Source organism: Pelodiscus sinensis, chromosome 29 (genome assembly GCF_052426305.1).
Source record: "Pelodiscus sinensis isolate ZL-2025 chromosome 29, ASM5242630v1, whole genome shotgun sequence".
NCBI classification, from domain to species: Eukaryota; Metazoa; Chordata; order Testudines; family Trionychidae; genus Pelodiscus; species Pelodiscus sinensis.
Genome location: NC_143080.1, coordinates 7,449,744 through 7,475,316, shown reverse-complemented (window position 1 = coordinate 7,475,316; position 25,573 = coordinate 7,449,744). Strand labels below are relative to the sequence as shown.

The following is a 25,573-nucleotide window of genomic DNA, read 5'->3' as shown; positions in this document are numbered from 1 at the left end:
CAAACGCTACAGCTTGTATCTCATCGTGCCAAATGCAAATCTGCATAGCTCACTTGCAGCACAAGCCCAGGGCATGCTGGGATACATAGAGAGGGCACTGAGGCTGCAAGGGTCTGATTCCTTATGAGTTACTCCGGGTTTAGGTGGGAGTAAAAGCCATGAGACAAAGGCACAAACCAGGGACATCATGGTGACTGCGCAAGCCACTCGCCTGCCACTCGCTGCGCACCGAGTTAGCGCTTGGCATAGCTCGGCATCACATGTCTCAGCACCTCACTGAGGCTATGTCTACGCTGCAGGAATTTGTCAGCAGAAGCAATGCAAATGAAGCACTCATTAGCATTTATCGCACGCTCATTTGCATAGCCTCTTCCGATTTGTTTTGCGGAAGAGAGTTTTGCGCCAAAAAACGCAGTGTAGACGGGGCCATTTTGCGCCAGAAACCCCTTTTGTGCAAGAACTCTGATTCCTCAAAAAAGTAGGTATACAGGTATACACTGCGATTTTTCCCCGCAAAAGCCTCTTCCACAAAATGGATCAGAAGAGACTATGCAAATAAGAGGGCGAGAAATACTAATGAGTGCTTCATTTGCATTGCCTCTGCCAACAGATTCCTGCAGTGTAGACGTAGTCTGAGAGCGCCAAGTTGTACTTTTCCTACCGTTCCCTTTCCCTTCTTCTGCTTAGCGCAGGGCAGAGAGCCATGTGTGCATGGGGACACAAGGACCATGCCAGGGTCTGTACCACCTCCTAGGGGAAAAACCAAACCATGCTTCAAATACCCAGTGTGAAGCAAACCCTGACCTACCAAATCCCCTCCAAGCAGACTGAGAGCAGGTTCACAGGACTCTCACCCCACCCAGACAGTTTACATCTCTCAAGTCTGTGTAGTTTGTGCAACTGGAAAAGTAGTGCAGGCCCATGTCGCGCTCAGTTTGCACTGGCTCTGTGATACAGCACCATGGAGCAGACCCTGGCCTGGACATCAGGCCGAGCAACTAGAGGCAGGTGGCCCTGCTCTCTCTTACAAAAGCTTTTCCTCCTGCTTCCTGATGAGCTGGGTGATGCAGTAGGGGATGAAGCCAGCAGCAGCCACCGGCACGGCCGCGCTCTTACAAAAGGACAGGACGTAAAACAGCAGCTCCACTGTGGTGGGAGGCTTGAAGGAGTTGAAGAGATGCAGGACAAGGAGCGAGGCCGCGATGCAGCTCAGGCGGAAGGGCAGCTGCTGGCTCGCTTTCCCTTTGCAGCTCTCCAGGTACATCTGGGAGTTGAGGGCCAGCCCCAGCCCAAATAGGATGCCCAGGTTCCGGAGGAGGCCGGCGAAGGGGGTGGTGTCAATGTGGACCCACTCCGGCCGGTTGAACCACCGCTTGGCTTTCTCCAGAGTCCACAGCAGGTCCGTCCCGAGGGCCTTCAGGAGCAGGTAGAACCCCAGGGTGAAGCTGATGGTACTTGGTCCAGCTGAGAAGGCAGGGGACTGGACTCAATGACCTTTCAAGGTCCCTTCCAGTTCTAGGAGATAGGCAATCTCCATTATAAAAAAAACAAAAAAAACAGGAAGAAGATGGTGCCCAGGCACCGCCGGAGACTGGTGGTGAGGGTGGAAGGGATGCATTGAAACGCTCCAGCCACTGCCACACCTAGGAAGGCAGATCAGACATGAAACCAACACTGGGGCACCCGTATCAGCAAGGCAGGAAGAAGTCGCGATACCAAAGCCCAACCCCCTCCTTCATACAGCAGACTCTATTCCCGTATTCCCTACCTGGGCCATTACCAATGTTCCTGCTAATTTTTTCATCCAGTTGTGGAATACATTTTGTTGCATGCACCAAGGCATGTGCAGATGTGCACCACCAGCCCATGTGCACCACCAGCTGTGGGGGCTCTGCTAATCAGCTAGGTGGCATTTAAATCTCTCCTGGGCGGCCACCCAAGTGCTCAGCTTACAGGGAACACTGGCCATTACCTTGTGGACAGCCAGGCTCCGACCTGTTGGCAAAGCGTGTGGAGAAGAGATGGCTCTAATGACCTTCCAAGGCCACTAGGGAAACCCTCGATGACCCAGCAATGTCATCGTTCCCATTTCCACCAGACCTGGGCCTTCTTCCTGACCCACCTATAGTGTCTCTATACAGGCCAGTTTGGGGAGCAGCAGCCAGGCCCTAAGGAAGGCAGCTCTTGTTGCCATGACAATGCCCCCAGCCATAACCATCCTGCCCATCTCCCTCCCTTTGGCCTGTTACTGCAGGGCTGGACTCTGAGCACCCACCCTCCCCCCTGCCAGAGCAGAGCCCCATGGGTCCCCATAGGCGGTGAGCACTCTAGGGCGGGAACTGGCTCTCACTGTCTGTGTGGCGCAGCTGCGGCCGCGAGGTGCTACCGCAAGGCACCCAAACAGCAACAGCGCAGAGCGAAGGCAGATGAATCCCAGCTGCTCCGTCTCCGTGAGACTCTGGGTTCATTAGCTGCTCGGCCAAATTCCAGCAAAAAGGGCAATTCTCAGCTGTTTATCTGAAGCCGGATAATTAAAAGGCTCTTCCCACCCCCCCGGCCCTCCATTCCCCTGATGATCCCAGGCCCAGCACTGGGCAAAGCAAGGGGGAGATTCAGAGATTCTGTTGCATCAGACACACACACACACCCCAATAGTTCCCTGAGGATTGCGGCAGGCTGGATCAGGGCTCCACAGCATCGCTAGAGAGCGCTGTGGCCCTGCACTGGCAAAGAACAGCACAGCTAGTCACTCTGTGGAGAGGCTGCTGGTTTAACCCCACACCTGCTGGTTGAACTGCAGGGCACCACCTTGTTTTCCCAGGGAATAACATGGAAACTCCCACGCCCCAGTGCCATGCTGCATCCAACCCACCCATCCTTCCCCCTTCCCCCAGGGACAGCCCCGGGCAGCAGCACCTCACCTGAAACCACACCTGTCATGACTTGGTGTGGGAAGTGAACTGTGAGGAAGATCCCTGGACAGACAGACACACACCTGCACCCCCAGAAGGACATCCGCAGCGCCAGGCACCTGCAACAAGCAGAGAAAGCATAGCAGTCAGGAGGCTGTGGGGCCCACGGGAAGCAAGAGGGGAGCGCGATGAACAAGTTAGTCAACAAGTAAGATTTGTGGGACATTTCAGGAGGACAGAGCCAGCCGCAGCGTCTGGGAAGGAGACCCCAGGCCCCAATCCTGCAGCTGCCAGATCTGAACCAGGCTGTCCAGCGCAGGACTGCAGGGAGTGGAAACTCAAACCCACACTGGGGACGGACCCCCTCGGCGGTGGCCCCTCCCTAGACCACATGTGCAGTGTGCACACTGACACAGTCAGGGGCTGACAAGCAACAGCCCAACCCAGGGAGCATCAAAGTAGGGACAGCTGCCCCGGCCAAGCCAAGAGGAGCTGCATGGGGCGGGGGTCAGCTGGAGTTCATTCTGCCCAGAGCTAAAGTCACTGCCCTGAATTACAACCCTGCCCCCCAGCACGAAGGCAGGGTGGGTTCCTTCCGGCTGCTGGAAGGGAGATCACGGACGCAGGGTGCTAAGCAGCGCTGTCACCATCACGTAGCACACTCCCGCTGCGCCATGGCGTGGCCTGAGGGGCTGCCTGGGTGGAGAGATGGGACGAGCCTGCAGGGAAGGCATTGCAGAGTTTCAAGGCACAGAAGGGAATCAGCTCACAGGCCCAGGGAGCCAAGTGGGGGAGCAGTTGCCATGACAACACCCCAGCCATAACCATCCTGCCCCTTCTCCCTACAGGCTCCCTGGGCTGATGTTTTATGGAGCCTTTCCTGAGGCCTTTAACTGTTGAGACATGTTTCCCTTTAAGAATCTCAGCCCTCCAAAACTTTGGGCATCAGCTTCTGTGCCTCTAATTCTTTTGTCCATTCCAGAACAGGCCAGATAGCTGGAGTGCTTGCCTGTGTTATAAATCTGATCAGCAGGCAGATAGACACCGCCTAGAGCAAGCAGCCCTGTTCCAGCCCACCCCCGAGGAAAAGTTAGGTAGGAACCAGACAGCAGCCGAGGGAGGGCAGCCAGGGGGTTTTGATCTGTGCCTGCATGTGTGATGGATGGGAGGAGTGCTGTCCTTTTCTAAACATCCCACTTCTCCCACCATGTCAAGACTGTCCCCCATTCTGGCGCTTTGAGTGCAGAAGGTGGGTAGCAGCCTTGACATGGTGGCAGAGGTGGGATGTTCAGAAAAGGACAGCACCTTTCCCATCCATGTTCCCCACCTTCTGCACTTCAAGTGCCAGAGTGGGGAACAGCCTTGACATGGTGGCAGCGGTGGCATGTTCAGAAAAGGACAGCACCTCTCCCATCCATGTTCCCCACCTTCTGCACTTCAAGTGCCAGAGTGGGGAACAGTCTTGACATGGTGGCAGAGGTGGGATGTTCAGAAAAGGACAGCACCTCTCCCATCCATGTTCTCCACCTTCTGCACTTCAAGTGCCAGAGTGGAGAACAGCCTTGACATGGTGGCAGGGATGATAGGTTTAGAAAAGGACAGCATCCCTCCCATTCATCACAACATGTCACTCTGTCCCCAATCCCCAAATCGGGAATTGGAATCCAATCTGGCCTCTAGGAATGCCATGCAAGATAGTCCTGGAGGCTCACTAAAGGGAGAGGCTCAGGACAGACCCTCACACCCATGATACTCACCAAGCTCCAAGAGAGGCATTTAAGCACAAGAGGCTGCTGAGGTTGCCACGCATGCAGGGTCCCCAGACTCCTCTACCCGCAGGCGACAGGAATAGCCCTCATCGGCTGCCTGGCCCATGTCCTACCTAGGGGCCAATGCAGCATTTTTACTGTGCAGCTCACACCAACTTCTTTGGGGGCATGGTCTGCACAGGAAGGTAACGGTCTCACCCTTAGAACTCAAGCAGGCTCACCAGCTGCCCTGTCGCACAGCATGGCATGGAGCCTATGGGGAGCAGGAACCGACGCAGGCCTGCAAATGGGAGTGAATTCAGAGTCTGATTTCCAAGTGCCACAATCCCAGTAGAAATCAGAAGCCACTGAACTCACTACAGATTGGACCTCCCTGATCCGGCACCCTCAGGACCTGAGCAGTCCTGAACAAGGGAGTTTGCCGGACCAGGGGAGGCTCCTTTCTGGGCTGTGGGGTTCCCCAAAGCCTGGGCTCCCCACACTGCTTCCAGCCCCATACCAGGGCTCCCACGGTCAGCCTCCTTGGACTGGGACTCTCCAGCTGCCTGTGGCCCCACTCTTGCTGGGTTCCCAGATGGACTTGGGGATTCCTTCTGGCTGGTACCGGCCCCGCTGCCACCAGGATTCCCTGGCTGGGGCTCCCAGGGCTGGACTCTCCACTCATCACAGGCACAGCTCCTGGGGCTCCCCAGCACCCGCGGGACTCCCAGCTAGCTTGTGCAACTCGCCTCTATGGCTCTTTGTTCCAGCAACATCCGTGGTCCTTCTGGACCGTGGATGTGGCTAGACCAGAGAGTCCCAGATTTAGGAGGTTGAACCTGGAGTAAAATGCTACTTGGCATGTGCATGTGTCATTATCTGGGTCTCTAATTATACATGCTTTGGGGCAGAGACCTGCCCCCTCTCCTCGGTGCACAGCACCCAACGCCCGGCGGGATGCTACGTTAATTAACAACCGAAAGCTAAGAGTTGCTTGTGGGCACTGTGACTGGTGTCAATGCTGTGCATTTGTCAGGCTTTTCCGGGGTGCTGCATGGGCACCATGGATGGCTGTGTTGGCAGCTGGCTCACCTGGGCCTGTCTCGCAGGTGAGGGAGGAACTGCTGAATCTCAGGGATGGAGGTGTTGCCATAGTAACTGGTCTCCCGGACCCACCAGTCTCTGCCCAAAGAGAATCCTGTGGTGAAATGCAGTGGGTCACATGGTCAGATCAGGCTCCACCCACCTCTCCTCTTGGCCAGCACAATGGGTTCATTCATAGAGGCCTCCAAATGGTGCCAAAGTCAGGTCTGGGCTCGTTAGCCAGCCACGGGCCTCATTCCAAGCCGATTTTTTTCAGGTTAATCAGAAAGTGTCTGTTCTCAGGGAAGTGAACTCCTCACGCTGCTTTTGCTCTTTTCCTGGAACCGCTGCAGCCTTTTTTATCATTATCTCATTTGGGGCCTTACGAAATGATCAAGCCCCGAACTCTGTAACCAGCATTTTGTCCTCCCTGGACCACATGTTTATTTCACTCAGCAATCTCTGACTCGGGGTCAAGGCCAGGCGGGGTTTTGGTTAAGTAAGACGATGGCATTTGGGGGCACAAACATAACACCTTGGCTGTGTCTAGACTGGCCAGTTTTTCCAGAAAATCAGCCGCTTTTCCGGAAAAACTTGCCAGCTCTCTACACTGGCCGCTTGAATTTCCGCAAAAGCACTGACGATCTCATGTAAGATTGTCAGTGCTTTTGCGGAAATACTATGCTGCTCCTGTTCGGGCAAAAGTCTTTTTCCGAAAAACTTTTGCACAAAAGGGCCAGTGTAGACAGCAGAGATTTGTTTTCCACAAAAAAGCCCCAATCTCGAAAATGGCGATCGGGGCTTTTTTGCGGAAAAGCGCGTCTAGATTGGCCACGGACGCTTTTCCGCAAAAAATGCTTTTGCGGAAAAGCGTCCTGCCAATCTAGACATGCTTTTCCGAAAATGCTTTTAACGGAAAACTTTTCCGTTAAAAGCATTTCCGGAAAATCATTCCAGTCTAGACGTAGCCCTCTTGTCCGTGCTGGAGGAAATGAGGCCACATGAAGGGAGAGTGAAAAGACTGGGAGTTTTATGCTTAGAAAAGAGGAGACCAAAGTGGGATAGGACAGAGTTCTATAAAATCATGACTGGGGTAGACAAAGTGAATAAGGAAAAGTTATTTATTGGTTCCCATATGTAAAAGGGTCCAGGTCAGGAGGAGGCCACGCTGACTCCCTAAACCAGTGCTTCCCAATTTTATTTGGCCACGGGACCCTTTTCAGTTTGAAAGAATTTCAAGGAACCTGAAGAGTAAAAGTTGTCGAGCAAAAAAAAAAGACCCGCTACAATTTGTTGAGCAAGAAAAAAACGCCATTCCTGCCAGGTTCCGCGAAGCACCAAGCTGGCAGGGGTCCTGGTGACCCAAACCCATCCTCCCATCAGTTGCGGCGCAGCTGTTCCCTTTGCCATGGGAGCTGGAGACGGGCGTCTGGCCTGTTCGCTGCCCAGCTCCAACTGAGCTCTGAGCTCTTATACTCCCCTTCCTGCTTCTTCTGGGCGAGGCTGAGTGACTATCAGAAGTCAGGACTCGGCTAGATGGACCTTTGGTCTGACCCAGTATGGACGTTCTAATGTTCACCGGGGCAGTGTCTGGCTACCCCTCCCCTCACCGCTGCCAGGCCTCAACGGCCCAGGATCTCCGACCTCACCAGGCGTAAGCCCTGCGGGGCTGAGGGGCAGAGCCCCCCCAAACCGAGTCAGAGCCTGAGGATGGGAGCCGCTGCCTGAGTCATGGGCCAGGCAGCGACCCCTGGGAATTTTATCTCAGGCTTTTTAATTCTAATTTTAATTCTCTGATGCCATGGGGGGGTTGAGACTCCGTGGGGAACACGAGGCTGGGTAGGGCGGGTCAGGGAGACCTGGGCGGGGGATGGACCAGCCCTGAGCTCCCTCATGGCGGGAGCTGTTGCCTCTGCAGGAATGCAGCTGCGGTGGGGGCAAGAGGAACCTGCCCAGCCTGGAGTTTGACCAAGTTACAACCAGCCCCCGCCCTGGCCCCCCCAGGGTATCCCTCCATCAGACACAATGTACAGGGGGTGGGGTTCATGCCTGGAATCCCACACTTGGCACTGGCCTGGGATTTTCCTCCTGAGTCGATGGAGTTTGCTGGAAGCGGCAGCCGGCAAATGGCAGGCGTCGGGGCGCAGGCCGTGGGCTGGGCCAGAGGCAAAGCCAGCATCCATGGGAGACCTGTCCTGAGACACTCGGGGTTGGCTACAGGGCTGTACTTTGAGGAACAGAATCAGAAGCTGATGGTTGTTAGACTGATTACAAAATAAACAGCCAGCTGCTGGTTGGGGCACAGCAGCACAGAAACACAGTCCAGGCGGTGTTACGCCCACATACCCCATATCCAGCGCTGCCTCTAAGAGAGCCGCCTTGCCACGTACAATAACGGGTTGTTTGTTCATTAGCTTTTGAGCTCATTATGGCAGGCACCAGCTTCTCATTCTGTCAATGCTCAGTGCTTAGCACAGCGGGGTCTCTCGCTGCCTGTGGCACCCCCAAAAGCTGGAACCCCCTCCTCCACCCCAAAGCGCTCGCCCTCAGCCACACTCTGGAGCCCACATTCTCGTCAAATTATGCTGGGTCATGGGCCTCAAATAAGTAACTACGTGTACCTTCTGCCATGGCACCCTAGCACCAGGGGGCAGAGGGCAAACTGGCAGCTGTTGGGGTGTTTTAAAATGTGCTGCTTTAATTTGCTGTTTAACACCGACCAGAGGAAAGGCAAGAAAATAAATGAGGCTTCGTGGCTGCGGTTCACAAAGCCCATAAGCATGCGCTTAGTCCCGCGCCTGCTCAGGGTTAAAGCTATAGCTGTGCTTGAGTGCTGTCCTGAATCAGAGCCTCGAATCGTCTGACAAAACCTGAAGAAGGGCACTGGGTGGCTAGACACGTCTCTCTCTTCCCAGCAGAAGTTGGCCCACGCCTTGTCTCTCTAGCCCTGGGGTTGTCAAACAACAGAGTGCGCCCCAGCGCTGGGGTGCGGAATGTCGGGCACTGGGTCTTGGGGCTGCAGGGGGATCAGGAGACAAGTGGGGGGCACTGAGGCAGCAACCTGCCTGTCCTGCCACCACAGTCTGCACCCCAGAAGCAGCCGGCAGTGGACCCAGCTTCTATACGGGGAGGAGGGAGCACACAGGGCTCCCCGCACTGCCCCTACCCCGAGCACTAGCTCCGCACTCCCATTGGCTGGGAACCTGCTACTGGGCAGTCTGCAGTACCAGAAGAGGCAAGAAGCTGCCTTAGCCCCACCACTGACTGGGAGCCGCTTGAGGGAAGCCCCTCTTGCCCCAGCCCTGATCTGCCCCAAAGCTGGAGCACCTTCCTACACCCCAAAGCTCCCATCCTCAGCCCCACCCCGGAGCCCACGCTCTAGTCAAATTATATTGGGTCCAACAATTTGAGTCATGAGAAAAAAAGTTTGAAAACCCCAGCTGTGGAGCTCCTTAAGAACGATTCCCAAGCAGCTGTCTGGGGTGAGCAGATCGCTGGCCCAGCACACAGCACTGGCTCCACCCCGGGTTTCCAGCTGCTGAATTTCATCGGAAGCTAAAAATAGGTGCCTTTCCACCTTTCCCATGAAAGGCTGTCATGCATGCATGGAGCTGGCCCACACGCTTGTGGATGGACGGGGGAGCTTTTCCCCAATGGACACACTCTACTAAGACGGGAAAGTTTCAGAACGGCGGTGCTAAGTACAAACAAAACACATCGGAAAAGAGAAAGCGAAGCCTCACACTAATCCAAACCGGCACGGTGGATTTGAATTTCCCGGGCTTTATTTGCATAAGCCTGGCGCCGCCATTTTTAAATCCCGGCTAGTTCGAACCCCGTGCCTCGCGGCTACACATGGCACGGAGTAGCTAGTTCGGATTAGGCTTCCTAATCCGAACTAGCTGTACTCCTTATTCCAAACCCTGGGATGAGGTATACCTGTATGGTCGACAAATACCTTTGATGTTGCCACCCGCGCGTCCAGACTATTGCGCTGAGCCGACAAACAGCTGATCAGCTGTTTGTCGGCTCAGCACGGCAGCCATGTAAATTTAAATGAAGCGGCGATTATTTAAATCGCCGCTTCATTTTACTATGTCTGGTAGCCTAATCTACATGCCTCTGGCGACAGAGGCATGTAGTCTAGACGTACCCTTAGTGTGATCCCATTCTACCAAGAGCAGCCGAGGCCCGAAGTGGTGAAATCGTGGGCCCACGAGCAGTGTCCAAGCTGGGGAGTGGAGAGATGGACCTCCAAGCCCCGGGCCAATGACTTAACCACGAGCCCCCCCACCCTTCTCCTGTTCGCTTTTGGGGGGGGCGTTAATGGAGACATGCACCGCCAGGGCTACTCATCCCTTCTTTTCATTATATCTCCTGCACATCCCCATCCAATGCCCAGATTAGGATGGCCAGGTGTCCAGTTTTCGCCCGGAGAGTCCGATTTTCGCCCGGAGAGTCCGGTTTTCGCCGCCTCTGGTAAAAAAAACCCAGAAAATGCCGGACATGTACACTGTTTGGTATTTTCTGTTTCTCTTGGATGGAAGACCAGCGGGCACGTTCTTCCCCTGCCACGTCTGGCGGGGGCGGGGGAGTGTGGGGCTATTTAAAGGCGCAGTGACTTTTTTTTTTTTTCTCAACAAGTTTGGTTCCCTGGGGTTTTTTTTTCCTCAACCAATTTTTTTCTCTGCCGTGTTCAATTTTTTTTTTGGAAAGAATCTGGCAACCCTAATCCAGATCCTTTTTGGTGGCAGGGGGGGGGAGGGGCAGTGAAATGAAAGAGGAGGCCCAATAGAAGGTAAACAGGCTGGATGGTTTGCCATGGGCTGGCCTCCGAAGCAGCGGTGCAGTGCGAGGCCCAGTACTTTCTGCCAGCAGGAGAGCATCCTTCACAGCCCAGACCAGCGAGGTGAGACAACTCAATGGCACCGCATCCGGACTGCGTGCTACTCTCTGTCCCTCTGACTCCAGGGTAGCTCATTCTTGGCCAAAAGCAGGCCTGTCACACGAGACGCGTCAGAGTTCGAGCAAGGCAGGACTGGGGAAGGCAGGGGACAGCGTGTGTCCCAGTTTCGGAGCAATATCTGGGACTCAGTGGCGTGTCTGGATGATGGTGGCCGCGGCACAGGGCTTTAGAGCGAGGGTTTTCGAACTTTTTCTCTCATGACCCAGTTGGAGAAAATGGTTGATACTGCAACCCAACAGAATTTGACAGGGGGGTGGGCTCCGGGGTGGGGCTGAGGATGGGAGCTTTAGGGGGGTCAAAGATGGGGCAGGAGGGGCTTATCTTGAGAGGCTCCCAGTCAGCGGTGCAGCGGGGGGGAGGGCTAAGGCAGTTTCCTGCCTCTCCTGGCACCACAGACCAGGCTGCGCCCCAGAAGCAGCCAGCAGCAAATTCCCAGCCAACGGGAATGCGGAGCTAGTGCTCGGGGCAGGGGCAGTGCATGAAGCCCCGTGTGCCCCCCAACACACACACCTAGGAGCCAGGCCTGCTGCCGGCTGCTTCTGGGGTGCAGCGCAGCCTGTGGGGCTAGGACAGGCAGCTCACTGCCTTAGCATCCCCCACTGGTCACCTGATCCCCCTGCAGCACCGAGATCCAGGGCCCAACATTCCACGCCCCAGCACCGGGTCGCGCCCCATCGTCTGAAAACCCTCTTCAGATGGGCGTAGGCATAGAACCAGGATGCTCTGGGAAGTGGGGGAACCCCCTTCCCTCGGCAATAAAGCCCCAATACAAGCTGACAAACACTGAAATGCCGCGTCGTGCATGGAGACAAAGTCCACAGTCCCGCGCCAGAGCTGCCAAGGCCGGGGACTGCTTTGGGCACCTGCAATTGGTGTGTGAATCTGAGTGTTGAGTTCTTGGGGCCCTCTGCATACCCTGACCTGCCCTCCCCCCTTTCATGGCAGCCAGCAGGCTCAGCCCCTTTCACACATGCCCCGAAAGCACATTGACTGCAGACCAAAGGGCTGAACTTCCCTTTTCTAAATGGTCCTTTATTTGCAATGGAATCACGTTGAATCGGGACGTCGAACCACCGCGTTAATGTCTGGGATAAGCCAAGTTCTGCACCTTCAGCTGCAATCCCTTCCCAAAGTCTCCGAGGGGGCAGGCAGGGACACGCGGCTAGGAGATGTGTGATGTCAAATCCCCCGTCTCCCGCAAGAGAGCCCATGTGAGCCTGGTGATGGAGCACCCTAATTCCAGCCCCACTCCGATCTGTCCCGAGACCGCCCCCCCTTTGTGCTTCATTTAACTCATGTATTTACGGGGAAGGGGCTGGGCTGCCAGCCCTGGGGACTGACTCTTGCCTCTCCAGTAAGGATCCTGCTCCCACTGCCCTGCGAAGAAGCCCAGATGGGCCCATGACCACTCCTCAGCCAGTCCAAAGACCCAACCCCGCCCCCACAGACAGGCGTGGCTGAGCCAGACAGCCCCAAAGCAGGTTCACGGCCAGGAAGTGAGGCTGTTTGACAGCTGATGGGCCTGTGCCCGGGCACCTGACAGCTCTCGGGAGCAGCGTGGGGATAGCTCAATCAATCAGAGCAAAGAGCAGCTCCATGGGCTAGAGGACTGGTCCCTGGAACCAGCTGGCAGCCTGGCGGCAGCTGTGCTCACCTTCCTTTCCTGAGATACCTCTGGGCTATCAATCCTGCCTGCTCCACGATGGGCCTGGCCATGCCAGGCAATGATCCCTCTGATCCAGTGTTTCTTAAACTTTTTAAGGCCAAGGAACACTCAACAATATTTTTTTTGTTATGAGGAACACCAAGGATTTTTTGTTGAGAAAAAAAGGGGGGGGGGCGCGGGGAAAGTTATTGAGAAAAAAAAAAAGGTCACCTGCCCCTTTAAGGGAATTCCATTTTGAACTGTTGTTCTCCGTGGCACCCCTCCGACTGCCTCACAGCACACCGGTGTACCATGGAAAACAGTTTAAGAAACACTGCTCTAATATTTTCTGTCCATGTGCAGAATAAATTTTCTTATGCGCACCAGGAGTGGTGCTGATGTGCACCACCAGTAGAAACAAAAAACCTAGCCGTGGGCACTCTGCTTCTCAGCTGGGTGGCATTTGAAGCTCTCCTGAGAAGCCGCCCAAACATGCAGCTCACAGGGAACCCTGGTGCCAGGGCAGGTTACAGGACCCACAAAGAGTTTGTGCTTCTCAGGGGTTGTTTCCATCCCAGCACTGACAGAGATGTGGGACTTACACAGCCATTGACTGTACCAACCCCCTTCCTGTGCTCTAGCCAGGCAGACCCAGGCTGTGAATTCCCAGGCTCCTTTTTCCAGTGACTAATCCCATGGCACTGCGCCTCTGTCCCTCTCCCCAAGAACAGCAGCATCCAGCAGCATGAATAGGGAGGAGGGTGGGCAACAGGGACTTTGTAGGAGGGTCCCTCTGTGGTTTTAAAGTGCGTCTGGCAGGGGATGGGTTAGCAGCATCCAGACAGGGGGCTGGATTCCCCCAGGAGCAGGGAAACCTCCCTGGTCAATCCAAACACTGCCCAGGAGTGGGGGTGTAAAATCAAGGGCGCCATTTTGGGAGAGCAGGAGGAAAAGCAGCCGTGCGTACCGGGACGTGGCTTGTTTTAATTCCTGTTCCCCTATCAGGGAGCAGGGAGAAAGTACACGGATTCTGTGCGTTACTCCTCTGCCCCTTCCCTTCACCAGCCAGGAGCGAGAGGCATGCGCAGAAGCCGTGTCCTTTCCCCTCGCTCCCTGATAGTCAGGGGAACGGACGAAAAGCAAGTTGCGTCCCAGTACAGATACTGCCCCCCGCCGTCCCTAAATGGCGTCTTTGTGTAAAATCCTGTTTAATCAGTTAACTGGTTAAACAGGGAGACAGCTGGGCCGCAGGTTAACTGGTAACCAGTAAGCATCACCCAGTAAAGAGAATCCTACCTGGGGATCATCCCCAGTGCTCCCACTGCAGGATGGTCTGTGGCTAAGACAAGGGACCTCACGGACAAAGGACTCCCGGCTGTTAATAAAACACAGCCCAAGTTTTAATAAAATACCCCACTTATATACAGCCCCCCCCCCACACACACACACCAGTGTTTCACACTAAAGGTAACTGCAGGAGATGGGGTATTTAGTGGGACACAGAGGCCAGTGAGCCCCAGGGGGAGGGTAGATGCAGCCTTTCTGTCACACGCCCTCACGTTGTCTCCTAGCCTAGCTCCCCCAACAGCCTCTGCCCTTGAGGCGCTGTCCAAAGAGTCCTCCGGACGCCGTGCGCAGGGGCGTGTGCCCTCTGGTCCCGAGAATGCCGGTCTCCTCACAGCACACGGCCGGGGGAGACTGTGCCAGCAGCAGCGCAGCGCGACTGGCAGGGGAAACAGCCGCAATTTCTGGGGCTCCTGCCTGTCGCACGCTGCTTCTTAGGCCCCACTGCCGAGCCATCCGCGGAGCCGGTCAGAGGGTGGGTTGGCTCTGGGTGTGCCCTGCACGTCGGTGTGGCCTGTCATGTCGGCAGCGGCCCTACTTCAGAATCCAGACGAGCAGGACCTGGGCAGGGCTGGCCACTTTCTGCAGGTCTAGCAAGGAGAGAGCTCTGGAAAGGGCTTGGGCCAACACGGTGTCAGCTGACTCAGGACCCAGTTCTAGCTCTTGGGCCCACAGACATGGGGTAGCTGTGGGCCCTTCTGCTTCTGTGACATGTCCCATGTCGTGTGCATCACTCCCCAAGTTCCTTCCTTCTACAACGTTTTCTTATCCTGTTGCCCCAGGACCTGGGCGACGCAGTAGGGGATGAGGCCGGCAGCAGCCACCGGCACAGCCGCGCTCTTACAGAAAGACAGGACGTAAAACAGCAGCTCCACTGTGGTGGGAGGCTTGAAGGAGTCGAAGAGATGCAGGACGAGGAGCGAGGCCGCGATGCAGCTCAGGCGGAAGGGCAGCTGCTGGCTCGCTTTCCCTTTGCAGCTCTCCAGGTACATCTGGGAGTTGAGGGCCAGCCCCAGCCCAAATAGGATGCCCAGGTTCCGGAGGAGGCCGGCGAAGGGGGTGGTGTCAATGTGGACCCACTCCGGCCGGTCACACCACCGCTTGGCTTTCTCCAGGGTCCACAAGAGGTCCACCCCGAGGGCCTTCAGCAGCAGGTAGAACCCCAGGGCGAAGCCGAAGAGGAAGAGGGTGGTGCCCAGGTACCGCTGGAGACTGGCATGGTAGATGGCATGGATGTGCCGGAAGGCCTCAGCCACGGCCATGCCTGAGGGGGAACAGAGAGCAAGAGGAGAAACAACCCGTCAGAGCGAGGGGACGGCATTGACACACAACTGGGCATGGAGATGGTGCCACAGAGCTCCCAAGACACTCAGGGGCAGGACAGCGTGGCGGGGGCGGGGGCGGGAGGAGAGCAGCCGCCCCCAGGTGGTCACCGTCTCATCACTGAGCCCACTAATGAGTCGAGCTCTGCACCACCTCCTCCCTGGGAAAGAGCAGCATTCGGGCGGCTGTATCCTCTGTGAGCACGGAAAGGCAATCGGAACCACCCCTCTCTCTCTGTGCCACCAGACCCTCCTCCCCAGGCCACACCCTCGGCACCCGCCCTTCCAGACAAGGCAGGTGGGCAGTAAAACCTGCCCGTGCCTGGAACTGCCTGAGCCGGGTCGCTGCGTTGAAGGGATTGGGGAGGCACATGCCCCCGTGGGCTGTGTGGGACTACGAATGCCATCAGGGCAGGCAGTGGTGCCGAGCCATGGCTTGCATCTCAGCCTCTATCCTGGGCTCGTTCCTGCCGGGCTGCCCAGGCTGCTGGGCACGGCAGAGCACTCCAAGCCAGGGCACGAGAGCAAGGAACGGCTTTGAACACAGGCCTCCCAGAGACAGGCTCAGGGAATGGCTCCATCTATTTCCGTTGAAAGAGCCGAGGCGGAGGAGCTGCGACCACATCTCCCCGGGGAACCAGCATTTGGTCATGGCTCCACCCAGCAGGGAAAGGCCCCACGCGGCCAAAGACTGGGAATGGAAGCCGGAGGGATTCAGCCAGGAAATGGGGTGTGGGTACATTTGCAGCAGGGGGAGTAACTGCTGGGGTGTGTAAGGGTGAAATAAGGGATCTTGATGTTTGTGACAGGTAATGGGGCACGTCCCAGGCAAACCCTGCTTCTATGGATTGACAGACTTGCTTGGATCCTTCTTTTCCTGCTTGCCCAGGATAGATACGCATGCAGCGGTGCCAAAGAAGTAACTTTGAAAGAATGCTCTCCATGTTAACTGTGCTTTCTTCCTGACCCCTGTGTCCCTTGTAAGTTGCTGATTCAAGGAGTTTCATGATGTGAGAACTGCTGACCTCAACCACAAAGCTGTCACCAGTAAACGGGGGCGGAGGTAATTATATTCATCACATTATGATTATGCATTATACGGGTGTCCACATGACTAAATTAGGGCTTGCGGGGTGATGTCATCGATAAGTGTATTTCCATACGGACGAAGATGAAAAAGGTTCAATTGTTGCTCACTCGGAGCCCAATTTTGAGGGTGTCCGAGGTGGAATGGAGCCCTCCTAACCCATCTGTCTCATCTGTTCTTTCCTAACAGGAACTAAGCACAGGAACAAAGTATCCAGGGTCATGGTGGATTCTCCTGCACTTTTTACATCACGACTGGGTGTTTCTATAAGCCCGGCTCTAGTTCCAAAGGAATGACTGTGGGCAGTCCCAGGTCCTGTGCTAGGCAGCTGCCCGAGGCCAGACTACAGTAACACAACGGTCCCTCCTGGCCTTGGGGTCTTAGAACATCTGGCCCCCTTGCTCAGCGCGACAGTAGCAGTGCGGTTGGGAGGAAGAGCAGCGACGGTGCCACGTGATCGCTTACCTGAGAGGACCCCAGCGATGACTTGGTGAGGAAAATGGGCAGCGATGAAGACTCGAGACAAGCAGACGCAGACCTGGACGGCCCAGAACCCGGCCCACAGGGCTGTCCGCAAGCACCTGCAAGAGGGAGACCTTTGGTTAGACACAAAGGGCAACACAGCTGGTTCCCTGCCCCCTCGGGTGGAGAGGCTGGAATCTCAACCGTGTCTCCCTGCACATACTGTCTCCCTGCACATACCGGCTGAAGTTCCAGCTGGTGGAAAGGAAGGAAGGTCACCTGATAAAACCTTCCGTGCCTGCCAGTCACCGAACTGAAAGGGGCATCCAGCAGCCCCCCTGGGGCAGGAAGAGGTTCAGAGCCAGAGATTTGCCCTCGGCTGTGATCCAGAGAAAGCTTAAAACATCCAGTCGGGGACAAAAGCACTCGGTGCTGGTCTCCCTGTGCTGCCAGTGACAGCAGCCGCCAGACTTCCCCGTCTTCAGTGAGGCAGCGTTAGGACACGTTAGGCAACTGATCCCCTCACTCCTTTGTGGCCTAGTCCAGAAATTCCCCTCAGCCCAGGCCCTCCAGTTCCTTCCCAGCCACTGCAGCAGAGCAATGCAGCCTATGGGATTCTTTCTCCAGGCGGTAGCTTGCTTAGTGCTCATACAGTGATCCCACCCCATCCAAATCCCTGGTTCCACGTGTGCATTGGTGTGGCCGGGCTTGTCGCCCTGCTGGCCTCCTGCAGCAGTGAGTTCCACAGCTCAGCTGCATGCAGCAGGAAGACTCATTTCCTTTGGTTCAACGTACACCTCCTACCGGCCTCAGGGCCTCCCCGGACCCTGCAAACCCAGAAGCACAACAATCCGAGCGCTGCTTACTGGTGCTTGATTGTCGGCTTCTTCTTCCCCAGAGCAAGCGACAGAATGGCAGTCACCATCACGTAGTAAACACCTGCCGAGCCCATCGCGTGGCCGGAGGGACTCCCTGGGGGGGAGAAAGCGAAGGTAGGACACTTCCTTGGGTTGTTCCCTGCCCACATCACTACACGCAACCTCCTACCACATGCCTGGAGTGCTGAGGTCTCCCAGATTCAGAGCTAAGAGGCTGCATCAGCCCAGCTTGGCACAGCTGGCTGCAGGAGGGTAGTAGGGCGGGGCGGGGCGGGGCGGGGAGGGCCAAGCACAAAGAGAATCCCCCATGCGCAGCACTGGAGGAGGGGTGTCCTTAACAGGATTGGGTGGATGTAAGAGGGGAGTGACCCCGCAGCATTAATGTAACCCACACACCAACAGTGGGGGGTCACTGTTCCATGTAGGGGCACTGAGACCACAGACAGAGAGAACAAATGAGTCTGCTCTACAGCCTTCGCTGAGCGCCGGCTGGCTTTTCGCTCAAGGTGCACCAAGCTCCAGAGGTCCCAGGTTCGGTTCCGCCTGTTGCCCTCACACTAGCACGAGGCCGGGGAATGGGACAAGATTCCTCAGGGCCAGTGGCCCACTCACACACAGGCCCCGCCCTTCACGCACAGCCGTGAGGGAAATGCCACCAGAATACTTGGCGCTTGTGCAAACCGAGCCTCGCTCTGGGGATTAACCCTTCACTAGTCCCCTGCAGAGACCAGCCCAAGCCACGGACTGACACCTCCATGTTCAAACCCCCTTTCCTCCCCCACACGCGGTCCTCAGTGCCACCATGCTTGGAGCTAGCGGGCAGACCCCACAATCCCTGCTCTCCGGCACTGCCCAAGGCTACAGAGAGCACCAGGGGGAGAGGTGGCATTAGGAGGCAAGGGCCTGGCTCCCAGCCCTGTGCTTTCTGCCCCCGCCACTGACCCCTCCCTGGGGAGATGCACCTCGGCAGGTAGAGGGAACCGCTATACACGCAGTTGTGGGGAGACCAGGCGGGGGAGGTAGCAGGTTTTATCCAACCAGCGTCGGTGAGGGAGGCGAGCTCCTCATTGTCAGAAAGGCTCCTGGGGGCTCCAGAGCTTGTTGCCCCCAACAGACACTGGCCCCATAAAAGAGATCTCCCCCCCGCCGCCTTGTTCCTCTGCTATCCTGGGGCCAAGAAGACTGCCCACCTTGCACTGCAGCTGTCCATCCAGCAGAGAGCAGCAGTAAGTGGGGGAGGGTGAACATGCGTGTGCAAGAGCATGCTGTGTGTGTGTGCACATGCGAGGGTGCAAGCGCACGGGTGTGTACATCCCATGCATACACAACAGCTGGCACAAACAGCCAGGGCACCTCTGCAACGGTGCCACCCTGGCTTCCGACTTAACTCTGCAACAAGCGTTTAATTCCAGCCTAGATCCCGGGTCCCTTGCAAACAAAATCTGCCCTGGTCCTGGGCCAGCTTGCTGTTCTCCTGGAAGGCACGGCTTCTTATCGCCTGGGCCGGGCAGGCTCTGAGGGCAGGCAGCCCTTTGTCATGCAGAGGTTAGATAGTTGTTCTTAATCTCAGTAATTGCTCAGTCCGAGCAAAGGTTTCTTCTACAGTCCAAGTTCAGTCCAAGGCAGATTTTGCCTACACAGACTGGCCCGCCCCTAACAGCTGGCAGGACACAATCCGCACATTCAAAGTCTCCCGTTCTTCTCCAGGGAGCAGGGAATGCTTAAGGACAGTGGCTGTAGCCGCTGCGTCGGGCACAAAAGCACCAGTTTAATAGTATGGCCCACGGGCTCCATATTTCCTTTCTTTAAAGACTGAGTCATCTGTGTGCTCGTCCACACTGTGACACTCATCCAAATTACCTACCCGCGTAAGTTTAAAATAAATCACTCAAACTGCACCCTGCCCCTGGGTGAACAGGGCGCCCTCGCTCAGAATCAGTGGCCTGCATTCCATGTAATGCCATTCATTCTGGAAGTCAATTAAGCTCATACTCGGATTCAGATCCATCCCACTGACGTTCCCACTGACGTTCCTTGACTTCCCAAATGAACCAAAGCTCACCAAATTCAGGTGATTTAATTCTGAATGGGCGAGTCCACCCCGGGGCTTAAGGCCACTTCACTAATCCGCATACTTTGGAGGTCGGGGTTAAAATGCAAAAAATGATCTTGAGACATGGGCAAATTGGTCTGAAGTCACCGAGGCGACAGCCAATAAAGACACGTGCAAAAGTACCATGCTCGAGAAGGAAAAGTCAAATCCACCAAATAGCTGTGGGTCAGAGCTACCGAGTCACCAATGAGATGCAATTGTGAAAAGGACAACTCTAACCACTGGTGTTGTATGTATAGGATGCCCGTATGTCCCATTTTGGCCCCTGGTTGGTGCCTTTTTTAAACTCTGTCCTGGCCATCCCGACTTTTTGGGACTCGATCAGTTGGCAAGAGCAAATAGACAGATACCTGCTTTTGTCAAGAAAGGGGTGTGGTGTGGAGGAATGCGTGGGGTGGGGGAAGAGTCCAACCCCATTTAGGGTGGGAGGCAGAACTCCACTGGTTCCAGTGACCAATGACTGTCTCATGGGGTGGGGCAGATGGCTCAGGCCAGTCCCAGACAGTGTCCTGTTTTCCCTTTGGGAATTATGGTCACCCTGGCTACGTCTACACTGGCACGATTTTCCGGAAATGCTTTTAACAGAAAAGTTTTCCGTTAAAAGCATTTTCGGAAAAGCGTGTCTACATTGGCAGGATGCTTGTCCGCAAAAGCACTTTTTGCGGAAAAGCGTCCGTGGCCAATCTAGATGCGGTTTTCCGCAAAAAAGCCCCGATCACCATTTTCGCCATCGGGGCTTTTTTGCGGAAAACACTTCTGTGCTGTCTACACTGGCCCTTTTGCGCAAAAGTCTTTCGGAAAAAGACTTTTGCCCGAACGGGAGCAGCATAGTATTTCCTCAAGAACACTGACAATCTTACATGAGATCGTCAGTGTTCTTGCAGAAATTCAAGTGGCCAGTGTAGACAGCTGGCAAGTTTCCGCAAAATCAGATGATTCTGCGGAAAAACTTGCCAGTCTAGACACAGCCCCTATGTCTGTAGGGCACAGGAGGGAACTGTCTGCTTTACTTGGCACCAGGAGTTCTTAGGAGCAGAACTGTGTCCAGTTTTGGGCACCACATGTCAAGAAAGGCATGAACAAACTGGAGAGACCCCAGAGCAGAGCAACAAAACGGACCAAAGGTTTAGAAGACCTGATCTATGCAGAAAGGTTGAAAGACCTGGGCATGGGTTGTGTGGAGAAGAGGAGTGGGGATCTCAGAACAGTCTTCATGTGTGTAAACGGTTCTTAGGAAGAGAACAGGAATCAGTAATTCTTCATGTCCCTTGTGGGTCGCTCAAGAAGGAGGGGGCTTCCCATGAGACAAGGGAGACTTAGGATGGATATTAGAAAAAAAAGTTCTAACAAGGATAGTTAAGTGGTGGACCAAGTTAAGACATCCTTTCCCCCTTCTTCCCAACAGCTCCCTCTTGTGCTGAGAAATGCCCGCCCTGTTACGGAATCATAGCATCCCAGGGTTGGAAAAGACCTCAGGAGTCATGGAGTCCAGCCCCCTGCCCAAAGCAGGATCAACCCCAACTCAATCCTCCCAGCCAGGACTTTGTCAAGTCAGGTCTTAAAAACCTCTAGGGATGGAGATTCCACCCCCTCCCTCGGGAACCCATCCCAGTGCTCCTAGGGAAATAGTTTTTCCTAATCTCCAATCTAGACCTCCCCCACTGCAACTTGAATGCAACTTATGTCCTATGTCATCCTGCTGATGGTGCCTCCCCTCCTTACGTATAATGGGAACCACAGTTCTGCCTAATGACTCGTGGCTCCAGATGTGGCTCACCTGGGCCGGTCTCGCAGGTGAGGGGGAACTGCTGGATCCCAGGGATGGAGGCGTTGCCATAGTAACTGGTCTCCCGGACCCACCAATAGGGTCTCTGCCCAAAGAGGATCCTAGAAGGCAAGAATAAAAGGCCCGACGTTAGCCTGAGGATGCTGCTCCATGCGTACCCTGCCCATGCCTCAGGCTCATCCTGCAGCCATTTCCCCCTTTCCGGGATGGTGCAGAAAACTTGCGGCAGGGCACATGAGCCATTCAAGCTACCAACCGTGGGCTGCTTCTGCTGGGGTGAACCAGACAACCGGGGTGCCCTTGCGCTGGCTAGCCCATCGTCCTCCCGCCAGCTCAGCTCTTCTTGACTCCAGAGGCAACTCCATCCCCTTCCCCCCACGGGTCAGCGTCTCATGGGAGGAGCCAGTCAGGAGAAGAGCAGACATCATAAGGGGTGAAGCACATAGGCCCGGATGGAGGCTCCTATGCCCACATCCTCCCTGAGCTCATGTTCCAGGCATTCTCCCTGCCACTTTCTGTCATGAGCAGAACGTTGTTGCCCCCAGGGTGGTATGTTAGCCCCAAATTTTGTACCACGTGGGCCAAGTGAGGGGTCTGTTGAAAGTGTATCCTTTGTGGGTTCTGTTTATACCACAGGCTGGACCTCTAATATCTGGGGCTCTCTGCTCCAGCAATATCCACGGTCTGGGAGGACAACACATACTGCTGGACCAGAGAACCCCAGCTGGCCAAGTTCAGGGGCTGGGCTGTTTAATTTGTTCCTTTACCAATTTTGCTCTCAATTTTTCTTTCTTTCTTTCTTTCTTTCTTTCTTTCTTTCTTTCTTTCTTTCTTTCTTTCTTTCTTTCTTTCTTTCTTTCTTTCTTTCTTTCAATAACCCTTTAGATTTTAGATTCTAAAGGATCAGCCCAGCATGCTCTTTTGGGTAAGATCTGAGGGTATATATTGACCTGGGAATGTGGCTGGTCCTTTGGGATTGGAAGAACTTCTTTGGAGTGGGTGAGATTGGTTTGTATACCCTCCCGCCTGTAAGGAAGAGTGCTGGAGTGTGTAAAGCGGTTGCTTGTATTACTTCTTGCTAGCTGGGGGGCAGCGGACGTGCTCGGTGTGGTGGGTTTGGTGCCTTGTAGCGGGGGACCCCCAGTCTCGGGCTGGAGGTAGCCCTGGTTCTAAGCAACTCGGTCTGATTTGACCCTCTCAGCGGTGCCCCCGAACTCATTAAATTACCAGCTATAAAGAATGCACTTGGCTTTTAAAAACATTCAGGCTTTGGATGGCAGCCTGTACTCATCGACCGCAAAGCACTGTGTGTATCACAGCAGGAGAAAAGGAGGCTACCTAGCCCTGTATCACACCATAGGTCAGTGGCATCTCTGTGTCCTTGGTAAGCCCCTAGCCACGGCCCCACACCTGACAGCCCTTAAACGCCAGCCCCTCTGGGCAGTGATGCCAGCAGGAGCACACTTGCAGTGTGGTGCCCCCTTGCTAGTCCCGCTGTTAGATCACTCCCTGGCTGCCAGCAAGGGGGAGCCTGGGGAAAGTTTGGAGATAGATCCTTGGTGGATCTGAATCTATCAAGGGTTTTCTTGGGTGTGACTGGGCTGCTGTGCCCTGTAAAGAACAGTCAGAAGCAGCTCGAGCTGGCGAGGAGTGTTCTCACGGGCACTGATCCACGAACTGGAGCTGGACAATCGATGCAATTCCAGGCTTCGTTCCGGGGCTGACTTGGAAGGAAATCAGCGATGGAGGAACTTGTCTTTGGAAAGCGCCAGCTGGGAGCCACCCTGATCCCACTGGGTAAGTGCCCACTTCACAGCCAAACAACCCTCAGGAAGAAGGGATGATGAGTGTGCAGCGAGGATCCCTTTAATCCTCCCCCCCCCCCGTGTGTGTAGAATAAATTTTGTTGCATGCACCGAGGCATGTGTGGATGTGCACCACCTCAGAAACACATGCTGCCAGCTGTGGACAGGTGCTCGGCTAATCAGCTTGGGCAGCCCCCGAATCTCTCCTGAGCGGCCGCCCAAGCATTCAGCTACAGATGTGCAGGGCAAGCAGCAGGCCCAGCGGGGGCTACTCACCACTTAAAGACCAGGTTGAGCCAGTCCCCGATGACAGCCACCCAGATCAGCTTGACGCCCACGGCCTCGGAGAGGTGGAACCAGATGGGGAAGAGGATGAAGAAGGTGTTTCTGAGGTCGGCGGCGAAGGAGACAAAGAGGAACCAGTCCTGGGAGCTCTGGTAGTTCTCCTGCAGGTAGCGAGTGGCCTGGATGCCCGCGTCATGCAGCACGTTCATGCCTGCCTCCATTCCGCTTCCCTATCAACACTTCTGAGCGTGCTGAGTGGATGAGACCGCACAGCTCCCGGGCTGGTTTTATACCCTGCCGGGCTCTTGTTTGCAGCCGGCAAGTTGCTGCCTCCTGCACTGATCTTTGGACCCAACACACTTTTGTCAAACCCCCTCTTGAGCAAAGGTGCATCACCGGGGGGCTGATACAAACATGTTTGGAGCCACTTACGTAAAAGAGAGAAGGAGGCTGACAAAACACCAGGCTGTTTGCATCCCCTGGCCGGAGGGCACCATTAACCCTTTGCGACACCCTGCTCCTGGCTAAGGGACAGTAACCGCATTAAAATCCCTCCGGCTGCTATGTTAAAGCGGGGGGGGGGGTTCAAACTTTTTTTTTCTCATGATCCAATTGGAGAAAATGGTTGATGCCACGACCCTATCGAATTTGACTGGAGGGTGGGCTCCGGCAGGGCTGCATTATGACTTTCGTGGGCCCCTCCCACCATCATAATATCAATATTAACAATTATTTTTTGTATAACTTTAAATACGTCAACATTTTTTTTTCTGTTTTAGTCAAAATGTAATAGATTTTCGTGGGCCCTAAAAGTTTCATTTTTTTTTCTGATGTGAGAAAAAAATGAAAACATTTTCTTCGACCCTAAAAGTTCATTTTTTTCCTTCTGATTTTAAAAGAAATTAAAACATTTTCGTGGGCCCCTAAAAGTATCGTGGGCCCTAGGCACTGCGCCTACTGTGCCTAATGGATAAGTCGGCCCTGGGCTCCGGGGTGGAGCTGAGGATGGGAGATTTGGGCTGTAGGAAGAGGCTCCAGCTTTGGGGGGGGGCAGGGCTAGGGCAGGAGGGGCTGACCTCGAGCAGCTCCCTGTCACTGGGGGTGCTAAGGAGGCTTCCTGCCTCTCCTGGCACCGCAGACCAGGCTGCACCCCAGAAGCAGCCAGTAGCAGGTTCCCAGCCCGTGGGAGCACGGGGCTAATACTCGGGGCAGAGCGTAGAGCCCTATGCGATAGACTCCCCCGCCCCCCGGGAACCGGGCCACTTCTGGGGCGCAGCGCAGTCTGCGGTGCCAGAACAGGCAGGGAGCACCGGTCAGTTACACGTGTCAAGACCGTTATTGGAAGAGAGCCCGCAGGACGGAGAGTAGCACGTGAGGGGCAGGAAGCGCGTTGCGCACAGGCCGAGGGCTATGCTGCCTTGTCCCAGAGACCCACTAAAAGCAGCGGCGTCACTTTAGCACGTTACTGGAGCGTGGCATGGGCCACGCGGGCCCCGATGCACTTATACATCGCTCGGGCTTGATTCGCAGCCGACATTTGCGGGTGAACGGGGCGCAAGACGCAGGAGGCAGGCCGGCGCAGGATCACAGCAGAGAGCACTTGCTGGGGGTGGCGGTGGATAGGAGATAATCACCTCTGTGGCCTTCGCATCCCCTGTGGTTTAACTGGGAGCTGGCCCAGACTCTGCTGCCTGGAGCGAGTGTCTGGAGAGACACTTCGCTGGGCTTTGCATGGCCTCCAAGGAGCTGAGGAGTTCAGTTCCCCGGGCTCCCCCGCTTCCCACACGCACAGTGCGGCCCGGGCACAGCGCACCACAGAGCAGGTGGCGTGCACGGCAGAGGGCCCCATCCTGCTCCCGTTGCAGGCAGCGTTCAAGCTCCCGTGTACCGCAGTGGGGATGCCCTTGCCAATGCTGGCATGGGCAGCTGGTAAGGTAAACTGCCTACACATCCAGGCCACCAGGGAAGGCAGGAGTTGCTGCGCCAGCCCTGCTCCTTGGCTGCTGGGGAGGGCTGGAGTTGGGGCAAGGGTCAAGGCTGCACATGGTAGCCCCAGCCCTCCACGTGGGCGGGGCTTGAGTTTAGGGGCGGGGCCTCAGGAAGAAGGGGCGGAGCTAGGGCTTGCGGCTCTGAATCT

The 25,573-nt window shown here is 55.5% G+C and overlaps 1 protein-coding gene and 1 pseudogene across 1 annotated transcript; both read right to left on the bottom strand.

Annotated features, from left to right (window-relative positions):
• Window positions 1-405: 405 nt before the first annotated feature.
• Window positions 406-12,425, bottom strand: LOC149521303 (glucose-6-phosphatase catalytic subunit 1-like; annotated as a pseudogene).
• LOC102443751 (glucose-6-phosphatase catalytic subunit 1-like) lies at window positions 11,716-23,715 on the bottom strand. Its single transcript, XM_075911522.2, has 5 exons — window positions 23,428-23,715; window positions 21,338-21,447; window positions 17,436-17,541; window positions 16,573-16,688; window positions 11,716-14,962 (listed from the first exon to the last, which is right to left on the bottom strand). Exons 1-5 carry the CDS (start codon window positions 23,655-23,657, stop codon window positions 14,451-14,453), a joined length of 1,074 nt encoding a protein of 357 aa, XP_075767637.2. The 5' UTR covers window positions 23,658-23,715; the 3' UTR covers window positions 11,716-14,450.
• Between the last annotated feature and the right edge of the window lie 1,858 nt (window positions 23,716-25,573).